The 12719-nt window shown below is 36.4% G+C and overlaps 1 protein-coding gene across 1 annotated transcript in view; it reads left to right on the top strand.

The window, feature by feature from the left end:
* Positions 1-12719, top strand: part of ITFG1 (integrin alpha FG-GAP repeat containing 1) — a 288485-nt gene that overhangs the window by 71636 nt on the left and 204130 nt on the right. Inside the window, exon 7 of the mRNA XM_039241589.1 lies at positions 11404-11465. Within this exon, the coding sequence (XP_039097520.1) occupies positions 11404-11465 (62 nt within the window). The remainder of the gene's footprint in view (positions 1-11403; positions 11466-12719) is intronic.

Here is a 12719-nt window from a genome sequence, read left to right on the forward strand (position 1 = left end):
GAGTGACATACCTGCTTTAGGAGCAGAGCTCAGGTTGAGGGCAGTAGCTTCTGATCCTTTTGGCATACCTCTCTAGCATGGAACCAACAGCCTACAATTGAGCAGTAGTGCAGGTGATCAGAACACCACTATTTTAAATGTGCTGTGCCTTAGGAAGATCCTCCATCCTATGAGTGGGGGCCGAGTTGAAAAGAGATCCCCTGACATCTCACATATACTCAGTTGAAATTTAGCCTCTGGACCACATTGCTGAGGGAGGTTAAAAAAAAAAAAAAAAAAAATACTGGCACCTGCCCCTCCCAAGAACATACCACAGCCCTTGATTAGCCTAGAAGAATAGACTGGTATAGAGGAATAGCTTGTTTTGTAGCTCTGGAGAAAGGGAACCCTCTGTTTTGGCTCCATACCTGCTTAGAGCAGTTTTGTCACACTGACCTAGGAGGGGAAGGGAGAGAGCAGTTTGTGGTTCAGATGCCACAGATCTCACGATTCTTATTGAATTTTATTAGTATATATTTTTGAAGAGATGTTTCTCCATCTGCTATAAGCTTTTTACAGCAATATCCAAAGACTTTCAGCAGCTGGGTTTTGGGGAGTTTTTTAATGATTTTTTTCCTGTTATGCTTGTTTTCCTGGGGAGCAGGTCTCTGGCACTAGCTCTTCATGCTGCCATCCAGAGACAGAACTTTCACATTTAGTAGGCATTTGTCAACCTTAAGGAGCCCATAATAATGCCAGAAAATAGTTTTTGTTTAAACCTATGGCCTTGAATTTTGTTGTTTGCTTTTTCTGGTGGGACTTTTTCAGGATAAGGTTTATAATGAATGCTGTATAGGATTATTCTGCCGTGTTAGACATTATACTGTAAGTAAATATGATAAATTTACAAAGCATCATTAGAACTTTCCTATCTGGCTTAACAAGCCTTTCCTTTTCTTAATTTTGACAGTGTTTTAATTAAGTTTTCAGTTTTAAATGATGAGGTTCTGATTCTCATGTAAGGCCTTTTAACATTAAAAAGGAAAGGTTAACTCTCTTGTTATTAATGTGAGCACTCTTAACATGACCTATAAACATTCTGCTACTACAACAGGCAGAGAAGACAGATTTAAAAGGAGGTTAATTAGAGGTTTAATAGATACCATAAAGTTTACTATTTGCATTATAACTGTCCACTTTCCATATCACTAAAGATGTACTTTTGGAGCCAACATAAAGTTTTTAAAATTATTTCATGTAGCTATTTGAAAGGAAGCTTTAGTGCATTTAATATACATTTAATTTTTATGTTTATACCCTATTGTACTTGTTTCTACTTCATGAGAAATAGGTTTGTAATGTTATATGTGAGATTTGGGTACTATTTTAATCAAATTCTATAATCTTGAGGAAATTATTTACTTCTCAGAATAATCATTAACTTCAGATTTTGTATAGCAGGAATGAGTATATGACCAATTTTTGTAATTATCAAGTGCACTTAGTATGTATATTATATCAATAAGATAAGCTTTACCTAATACTTGTTTTTTAATAAGGGAAGGGCTGTATGTCTTATTATTTTAATTAGTTGCTTTAACTTGAAGTTTCTTAATTTTCTGATTGCTTGGTTTTAACTTACTCCGTATATGAGGAGTTATAATACAAGAAAACATCATGTGTTGGTAATGTTAGCACTTTACTGATGTGAGTATTGTTAACTTCTGAAAGTAATTACCTGTTAACTTTCTGACCGTACAAATGTCCCCTTCTCAGTGAAGCCCTCCCCAGATTCATCTAAGCAGTGAATATCTCTGTCAATTCAGTTCCCATGGTACACATGTATAATTCTAGTACAGCCATCACCACATTCTATTTGTCTTTTCACATCTGTCTCCCCCACAGACAAGTTCCTCAGAAGTAAGGAGCATGCCCCATTTGTGTTTATCTAATACCTAATTGAATGCCAAGTGCATGAAAGGTGCTCAAAAGATGTTGAACAAGTAGGTGGATATAATATGAAAGAAATCTTAAAGATCATTTAGTTAAACACATCATTTTATAGGCAAAGAAATGAAGCCCAGAGAGGTTAATGCTTAGCTTTACTTTTTCCAGCTTATTGAAATTTATTATACTTTAAGGCTTTTATCACCACACTGCTCTATATTTAGCAAAAGTATTCCCATCTAGTATATTCCAGAAATATGACGCATAGAAACCATATAGATGGATTCTCTCCTTAAGGCCACTGTTATTCTAGTTTGCAGAAAGTTCTGTGGTGTTTTGAAGAAGACTGGGACTTGGTTAAGCATCTGACTTCGTCTCAGGTCATGATCTCACAGGTTATGAATTCAAACCCTGCACTTTCAGTGTGGAGCCTGCTGGGGATTCTCTCTCTGCCCCACCCCCACTTTCACTCGCTTGCTCTGTCTGTCTCAAAATAAATGAATAAATTTTTAAAAAGTTCCTAATAAGGAAGAGACAGAGAAGCTGGCATACAAATCAGAGATCCTAAATGGAATGGGGCGTAACTCCCTAGAAGTTTGGTTTTGAGTACTATGAGTTTAAATCATTTCAAATAACTCCTTTTGTATGCTAAACTGTCCCGCCCATGGATTTACAAGAGGAATAATCTGCTAAACTTTTCTGACCATATGTATTGTGTTTTGCAGTTCAGTCTGACATAGCCATTATCAGAGAGATCAGCAGCTTCCACTCATAAATTTTAGAGCATTCATCACCTTGATTGAATCATGCCACTTGAGAATTAAATTAATTTCAGGTTGAATTTGATTTTAAATGTCTAGTGACTATTTTTGTGAGCAAAATTGAGGTTTCTTCTCTAACCCAAACCCCCTGAGTAGGAGCCCATGTGTAGTGAAAATTAAGAATTCTGTTAAAAAATTAAGAATTCTATTAAAAATGAAACAGCCCAGGAGAAAGAAATCCATAAAAGATATATTTGAGGTTCTTTAACAGTCCTTTAACATCATTATAGACTGACACACATTTTTTTTTCTTTATGCTTCTACACATAAGTTGGGTGGGTTTTGTTTTTTTTTTTTTTAGTTTTTATTTAAGTTCCAGTTAGTTAACATACAGTATACTAGTTTCAGTAAAATTTAGTGATTCATTACTTACATACAACACACAGTGCTTGTAACAAGTGTGCACTCCTTAAATACCCATCACCCATTTAGCCCACCCCCAAACCACCTCCCCTCCCCTCCATTCTCTGTAGTTCAGAGTCTATTTTATGGTTTGCTTCTCTCTTTTTTCCCTCTATGTTCATTTGTTTTGTTTATTAAATTCCACATATGAGTGAAATCATATGCTATTTGTTTTTCTCTAACTTACTTAGTATAATACTCTTTAGCTCAGTCCACATCACTGCAAATGGTAAAACATTGTTTTGATGGCTGAATAATATTCCATTGTGTATATATATACCACAACTTCTTTATCCATTCTTCAGTTGATAGACATTTGGGCTCTTTCCATACGTTGGCTATTGTCGATAATATTACTATAAGCATCAGGGTGCATGTATCCCTCGAAACAGTATATTCATATCCTTGGGTAAATACCCAGTACTGCAATAGCTGGATCATAGGGTAATTCTATTTTTAACTTTTTGAGGAACCTCTATGTTGTTTTTCAGAGTGACTGCACCAGTTTCCATTTCCACCAACAGTGTTCCCCTTTCTCCACATCCTTGCTGACATCTATTGCTTCCTGGACACACAATCTTTTTATTCAGAGGAAATAAGTACTCAAAAATCCAACATGCCATGTTGGTGCTGTGTAGGGAACTGTTGAATAATTTGCAAGTATAACATTTTTATAAATTTGTAAATGAGACATAAGTGGACATAATAAGAAAGGATCAGGATTTTGGAATGAAAGGACTAATGGAAGTAGATAGCCTTATTGTATAAATTAGGTGGATGCAGATTGATGTTATAGCCCTGATAAAAAAAACATCAGGTCAAATGCAGTTCTAAAATTTGTGTTATAAAACCTTCATTTCAAAATTACTTTAATGAGAGTTGATGGAAAATCTGAAAATCTTAGTAGTGATTAATGCCAAGCTCTTATTCTCCAGTTTTTTCCATCGTTAAGTGTTGTCATCGCTAATAAATTCTTTACCTTCTGAAACATAGAGAACTCTTCTAGAAGATGAAGTGTCTTCTCATATTGGAATTTTGAATCATAATGTCTGTTCACCCATAGAAACATTACAAGACTTAAAACATTAAAACCGTGCACTCCATCAGATTCTTTTAAGACCCTGACCTCTTAGGAATAGAGGAAATAATGTGAAAATTTTGTTTTTTAAATTCATAAATTCATATGACATTATGAATACTTTTAAAAAATCTCCATCAGGCATCACAATCCCAGACTTTAGCCTCTATGACAAAGCTGTAATCATCAAGACAGTCAGGTATTGGCATAAAAACAGACGCATAGACTAATGGAATAGAATAGAGAACTCAGAATTGGACCCACAAATGTATGGCCAACTAATCTTTGACAAAGCAGGAAAGAGTGTCCAATGGGAAAAAGACAGCCTCTTTAACAGAGGGTGCTGGGAGAACTGGACAGCAACATGCAGAAAAATGAAACTAGATCACTTTCTCACAACATATGCAAAAATAAACTCAAAGTGTATGAAGGACCTGAATGTGAGACAGGAAACCATCAAAATCCTAGAGGAGAAAGCAGGAAATAACCTTCTTGACCTCAACTGCAACAATTTCTTACTTGACACATCCTCAAAGACAAGGGAATCAAGAGCAAAAATTAACTCTTGGGACCTCATCAAGATAAAAATCTTCTGCACGGCAAAGGAAATAATCCAAAAAACTAATAGGCAACCGACAAAATGGGAAAATATAGTTGCAAATGACATATCAGATAACGGGCTAGTATCCAAAATCTATAAGGAACTCACCAAACTCCACACATGAAAAACAAATAATCCAGTGAAGAAATGGGCAGAAGACATGAACAGACACTTCTCCAAAGAGGACATCCAGATGGCCAGCAGACACATGAAACAATGCTCAGCATCCCTCATCATCAGGGAAATACAAATCAAAACCACACTGAGTGGGCGCCTGGGTGGCTTGGTCGGTTGAGCGTCCGACTTTCGCTTGGGTCATGATCTCGCGGTTCGTGGGTTCGGGCCCCGCGTCGGGCTCTGTGCTGACTGCCAGCTCAGAGCCTGGAGCCTGTTTCAGTCTGTGACTCCCTCTCTCTCTGACCCTCCCCTGCTCACGTTGTCTCTCTCTGTCCTAGAAATAGATAGAACATTAAAAAATTAAAAAAAAAAAAAAAAAACCACACTGAGTTACCACCTCACACCAGTCAGAGTGGCTAAAATGAACAAATCAGGAGATTATAGGTGCTGGCGAGGATGTGGAGAAATGGGCACCCTCCTACACTGTTGGTGGGAATGTAAACTGGTGCAGCCCCTCTGGAAATCAGTGTGGAGGTTCCTCAAAAACTTAACAATAGAACTCCCCTATGACCCAGCAATAGCAGACCTAGGAATTTACCCAAGGGATACAGGAGTGCTGATGCATAGGGGCACATGTACCCCAATGTTCCTAGCAGCACTCTCAACAATAGCCAAAACATGGAAAGAGCCTAAGTGTCCATCAACGGACGAATGGATCAAGAAGATGTGGTTTATCTATGCAATGGAATACTACATGGCAATGAGAAAGAATGCAATCTGGCCATGTGTAGCAACATGGATGGACTGAGGGTGTTATGCTGAGCGAAATAAGTCAGGCAGAGAAGGACAGATACCATATGTTTGCACATCTAGGAGGATTAGGAGGAACTTAATGGAGGACCATGGGGGAGAAGAAGGGGAAAAATACTGGGGGAGAGGGAGGGAGGCAAGCCATGAGACTCTTGAATGCCGAAAACAAACTGAGGGCTGATGGGGTGGGGGAGAGGGGAAGGAGGGTTGGGTATGGAGGAGGGCACTTGTGGGGATGAGCACTGGATGTTATATGGAAACCCACTTGACAATAAACTATTTTAGAAAAAAAAAATCTCCATCAAAATTGTTTTTAAAACATCAAGACTTCGTATTGAAAGGATACAGTGCCAGAAATTACAGCTTTTAACCTTTTCCTTCATATCATACATAGTATATCCAAAGGATATTATGTGTCTATTGCCATCTAACTTCAAACTTTAATCACAGCCATGAAACTTTGTATTTTTCTGAACGTGGTTTAGTTAGCATAGTCAAACTTCCAATTTAAGTTTTTAAAATTCCTAAGTGGGCTTCCTTTTGATGCCAACTGTAGCCAAAAGGTTTTGCATTTGAAAAGAAAGCAGTGCTGCACTTGGTAATGTTTAAAAATGCAGTAGCATAATCCTTTCAAGCTATGAATGGAGATAATTGAAGCAATACCATTTAATGTTTTTGTATACACTTACTTGACTATGAGTCTGTATTTTCTGGGAGAGAACTGCATGTGCATTGAATAGGTTCACTATTTTACTTGTTACGGATTCTAATGAAAAAGGATTTGAGTTTGGGGTTTATATCCTGAATTTTTCACTAACTCATGATGTGATCTTTTGTTAAGGATTATTTCTTCAAGTGAATCCTAGTGATGTCAGCTATCATCATACCGTTCCTATTAGCATTTTAAAAATTAGCTTCCAAGACAGAAAAGGCAAATCCAGATTTTGAGTATGGTCTAGTCCTGAAAAGTGAATTGCTGCCTCTTCTAGGATGGAAGGGATCCAGTGTAGTCACCTTGTCCCCAATTACTTATTCTGCTCCACTCCATACTTAAGTCTCCGTGCTCCACCCTTTACCCTGGGGTACTTCTTGATCAAGCACTCTCAGAGTATAGTCTCATGCATACTCTCCTAACTCCTGTCACTACATGTTAGCTAGGTCCTGGACTTAATTCAGGCTATAGTTCCTTTTTCCTTTACATGTCTGTCCCATTTCTGGTGAGTTATTTTGTAACTTAATCCCACTTTTTGGCATAGTGGCCAGGAGAGATGAGACAGACTGTAGGAAGTGGGAAGCATGCTGCCCAATGGCAGCAGAATTTTCCTCATCTTTAAACAAGAGAGAACATTAGCCTTTAGGAGAAACTTCATCATTTTCAAACAGGAGCCTTTAACAGTAAAGAGTGGGCCACTTATGCAAGCTTTGAAGGCTCAAGTTAGTCTGAGGATTAAAGATTGTGAGATTCATCACCCAGATGTTCCTAATCCATGAAACAAGTATCATTCTTTCCTAAGTAGGACCCAAACCCCGCTTAAGGTTAAGACTAGCTTAGGTTGAGAATTTAACCTTCTTGGGAGCTCTTTTACCATTAAATCCTAGTCTTGGATTCAGCCCATGTTTGTCCTCCTACTGCAGGAGATGAGAACCTCTTTATATGCTACCCAAGAGGCCCTCTGGCTTTCACACATAGCTTTTAATTTCTGAGCAGTCATGCTTAGCCTTTGTGTCTCTTCTCTATTTCCTTAGTTAACCTTAGCAGTAGCTATCTAATTCCACTGTCCTTCAAGTTAATATTTACCTCTTTTTCTTAAAAAGCCTGAGTGATGACACCCTCTAGTCCATTCCCCTCCACCAGAATACCATCCCAGTAATACCAGTAAAAGATAGTATGGCCATCTGTACACTGCTTACCCCTGTGTAAGAATTGTTATTGGGAGTCCCTTGTTAAGTGATCCAACTCTAAAATCTTAGTATCTACTTTCTCAGATCTCTTTTAGTATCAACTGTTGTAAATTGCATTTCCTAGGATATAGACTCTGAGATGGAAACCAGTGTATAAGAAGTTTAATTTTCGGGAGCGCTCTGGTAGTCCGTACTGCTGGAGGAAAAGGGAAGGAAGCAGAGTTGGGCTATGATTTAGTGTCAATAAAAGCCTCAATTGACCTTGGGCTTCTGAATGTGCAGTAGCCCTGAAGAGTTGTCCTGAGTTATGGTGAGAGGGTCTAGCCTTTATTTCTCTGAACTGACTAGTTATTGAATTCAGGCCAGTGCAGAAAGGGATGCAGCCTTTGGCAGGGTAGCTCTTTTCACCCAAGGCTGTTCCAGAAAGGGTCACTACAAAGGGCTGTCTGCCAGTAGCATTCCGAGCAGCTGAAGTATTAAGTCCTTCATGCCTAAGAGGGAACCTGGGTGGCGTGTCACAGCATCCACTACAGTTTCACTGGGAATGTTTCCTTTCAGTATATTGTGTGGATTACTCTCAACCATGTAGGAGGGTGAGAACTTTGTTGCTTTGTTGACTAAAATTTTTTGCTACCTGTTATTTCATTCTCATTTCATTCAGTCAGAGGTATGATTCTTCATATTGAATTATTAATAATTAATTGTCTCTATTTCTCCACATAATGAATCATTTATTTTTCCTATAACCTTTTTACACAATTGAATAGTGAAATGATTTTTTAATCTGTTTTACAAGGTACTTCTTATCCCTCATCTCACTTTACTGTGTTCCAAAATCTTAATAAATAGCTTGTGAAGCTCTGAAAATAGAATCAGCAAACATTGTGGTGATGGTTGTTCAATTTTCTAACTATGAATGGAAGAGCAGAAAGCTCATAATTTATCACCTTTTATACAAATATATTGAGACTAGTGCAACACCAACAAAAAGAAACATTTTGTTTTATTTTTCCAGGAGTGGTGAGAGAATGCTGGTAACTATCCACCCCTCCCTTCTAAGTATCCGGGCTTGGCCACTTATGGTAACAGAATAGCTCTTCCTGTCCTACAAAGCTAACTGGCTTATCAAGGCCACAAGTCTGTGATCCCTCATTGGAAAGATGCCTCCTCATTTATTCTCAAATGCATTAAGAATTTCAAGAGTGTAATGTTTTCTGTTTGAATAAATTCACCTGTGTTATATAATAATCGCATAATTATCCATTTTTTATGTCTTTCAAATAGCTCAGAGCTTGCACTGACATGGCTCTAAGTGATTCTTAGAAATCTCTGTGGCTGTTATTCCTAATCACTTCCTTAATCTGATCACATTTTCAGATAATATAAAAATTAACAGCTTTTAAACATTCTTAGGATAGTAGTCATTATAATCAGTCATATTTAGTGAAATGCTTTAACATAAGACCATTCTTTTCCCAAGACTCTTTAAAGAGGCAATAGAGTAACTATTTTTAGTTTTTATATTTGCAAGAACCACTATATATATTGAGTAACTAAATGGTTCCATATATATGTGTGTGTGTGTGTGTGTATATGTACTGTATATGTCAGTACATGTACAGATATATTTAGTATTGTTTACTTATTAAACAGTCATTTGAACACATTTCCAAGTCCATAGGAACCACAAAGATAAAAACCAATTAAGCATGGTTTCCATAGCTTCAAAAAGCTCAGGAAAGACAGATATGAGATCAGAATATCATGGTATCTTATAATAACCCTTGACTGATATCATAGTGGAATAACAATGGAGGGAAAGCTGTGCTTAAGGGAGAGGAAGGGCATCAGGATTGGTGGAGACACCAGATGGCGATGCCATAAAAAAGTACTATGGAGAGTCAGTTTCATGTAAGGGAGTAGCAGGAAATTAGCATGGAAGCTTAGGTAAGTGGGCCTTCTTCACATGGGGAGAAGAGATCTTGGAGGAGAAGGAATGAAATCAAATTTGCATTTCTGATTTTTCATCATGCTGATGGCAGTGTGGAGGGTATATGGGAGGAAGAGAGGATATCGACTGTAGGTATATCATCTCACAAATCTTGTTCGTATTGTTTGGGATTTTTCCTAAATGAGTATGGAAATAGACACTTCACTGGGAGTGTATATTTGATGGAGTAATGAAATTACCTTCATTAAAGACTACATTTGTAATGTCCACAGGCAAAGCATCCTTAGTATAAAAATAAACACAGATATTTGATACATTGACGTAAAGAATAATACCACTTACTTGTAATCAGGAGTTTGAGTACAGCAGATCCTACAAGTGAAGACTACTCCTTAGTTTTCTGGGGCTTCTATGAAAATTATTGTTATTATAATACATAAATTAGTTTCATGAAATTCATATGAAAGCTCTACAGAAAACACATTAAACTGTGAAAGATATTTCTCCTAAACATATTTAATGGTGCAAAGAAAACCCTTTTCTTTAAAATAGTCATGGTCTGCATATCACTCTGAATAATTCCCATTTTTAAAGCACAGAAGAATAATTTTATTTTAATATTCCTGTGAGTTAACTCATCATTTTGAAACTTTATGTATTCACTAAGTAAAATTGTCATTATGCATATATAATAAATACTGCACTAGAATAGATTTGCAGTTCACCTGGCCTTTGCATTAATAGGATTTAGATTTGACTGTCAATCTCTTTTTCAACAAATGTTATTAAAAATCTTGCACTTTCCAATAAATCAGTTTTGTTTAGTTGGACTACATAAGAACAATTTTGTTCAAAACTTGAAATATAATTTATTGTTCATCTAACATAAGTACTAAAAATTTTGGCACTAGAATACTATGATTTAAAATAATTCTGAAACCCAACTATGACATATAGGGAAACATAGCTTTTACGTTAAGAAAGCCCAATGTGCGTATAGGAGGATTAGGAGGAACTTGACAGAGAACAAGGGGGAGAAGAAGGGGGGAAATGGTGGGGGAAAGGGAGAGAGGCAAACCATGAGAGACTCTTGAATGCTGACAAAAATTGGGGACTGATGGATGTGGGGGGGAGGAGGGATGGGCATAGAGGAGGGCACTTGTGGGGATGAGCACTGAGTGTTATGTGGAAACTAATTTGACAATAAACTATTTGTAAAAAAAAGGAAAAAAAATTTTAAAAAAAGCACAATGTGATTCTGATTAGAATATTTTTTTAAAAATATAGTCTACCTTAACATAAAAATGTGTGACATAAAAAGGTTAGTATGCATAGCCACTCTTAAAGAATGCTTGGGGCACCTGGATGGCTCAGTTGATTAAGCTTCTGACTTCAGCTCAGGTCATGATCATGGTTCGTTGAGTTCAGAGTTCTAGCCCCACATCAGGCTTCTGCCATTAGCGCGAACCTTCTTCAGATCTTCTTTCTCCCTCACTCTCTGCCCCCTCCTGCTCGTGTTCTCTCTCCCTCTCTCTCTCAAAAATTAAATATTTTAAAAAGAAAGAATGCTTTTGAAAGACTAATACAAATTTCCCCTTTAAATACATTTTCGTTAATTGTACAAGCACAGGATCATCTGCTTGCTTTCTTTGATGGGATCAAGCTCCTTAAAATATAATTTAAAATATATTTAGGTTCAACTTAATGTATTAATAACTATTTTTATGTATATTTCTTCATGTTTTAAGTGTACACATCAGTAACAACACTTACAATTCTATTATTTTCCTTCTAGATTTATTCCTCACGACATTGTCTGCCTCTAGTACCTTCCAGTTTGAGATATGGGAAAATGTGGTAAGAAATCTTTTCTTTGAAGCATTTTTAAATGATGGCTTTCACTAAAAGCACACAATTTTAGAAAATAAAATGAAAGTAATCACTTGGTCGGTTGGTTTCAACAATAAATAGAACAACTTTAAGAGCCTTTGGTTGCATTGCTGCATTCAAACTGCTGAATATTGCTGAAAGAAATGATTCATTCAGCATCAATTCCTCTGCAGGTTTTTAGGCATGACTGCCAATTAAACCAATCAGTCTGCCCTAATGTGAATGTTAACAGGGCCCCTGCTAGGCTGTCAGCTGTTGAGAGAGGTTACTATCATTTAATTTGTCAGCATGATGGTTTATTGAAGAAAACCCTTTTTAAAAGACTTATTTTTCCTCCTTGCCTTCAGGCTTATATAAAAAAATATGAACAACATACACTAAACTGACTGCCAACTTGATCAGGATTAAGGAGTCTTTCCCAATATATATACATATTTAATTGCAAGTAAAAGACTCCCAAACTGATTATTTTATTTTATTTTACTTTTAGCTTGATGTAGATTGTATGAAATATTAATTAATGAAGAATAGAACACTCCAAGTCTTAAAGTGGAATTTCAGGCTATATAATAGAAGACAGGATTTGAGTACAGGCCAAATTGTCCAACTGACTGACATTCATCAAGTAATGGTCAGATATTAAGCCTGACTTTCCTCATATGCAAAATGAGAATAAGAGAGTCTGCTTCAGGTCATGTGAAAGTGAAGACTAAATGAAACAATGTATGTGAAGTGCCAGGTACCCAATAGACACTTAAGAAATTGTAATTTTAGATCTCTTGATTTTTCATCTATTTACTAATGATTGTGTTTTATTCAATTTAAATTAAATCATTTTTAACATTTTATAGTTTTTTATTAAATATGGATGGAAAATCAGCACATCTCAAAAAATGTACAATACAAGTTTGTGGAAGAAAGTTCATTATCAGCCATCATTTAAAGCATAGTCATTGATGTTGGTCATGACTCACATTTCTTCATAGAAGGAAACTAGGATGAGTAGAGGAGCTCTGTGTAGACAAGAGCAGAGCTTCTAAATGCTACTTCTACAGTAAACAACTTGATCCTCTTTTTTTTATTTAACATGGGAAGAGGGAGAAAGAAAGATAACTAAACCAGAACAATTTATTTTTTGTTCACTTTTGAAAAAATTAATTATATTTGTTTTACTGATGATAGAAATATGATTGTTATATACTTAATGATTACTATAAATTA

The sequence above is a fragment of the Hyaena hyaena genome, unplaced genomic scaffold, assembly GCF_003009895.1.
Source record: "Hyaena hyaena isolate Hyena2069 unplaced genomic scaffold, ASM300989v1 scaffold_7, whole genome shotgun sequence".
In the NCBI taxonomy this organism is placed as follows: domain Eukaryota; kingdom Metazoa; phylum Chordata; class Mammalia; order Carnivora; family Hyaenidae; genus Hyaena; species Hyaena hyaena.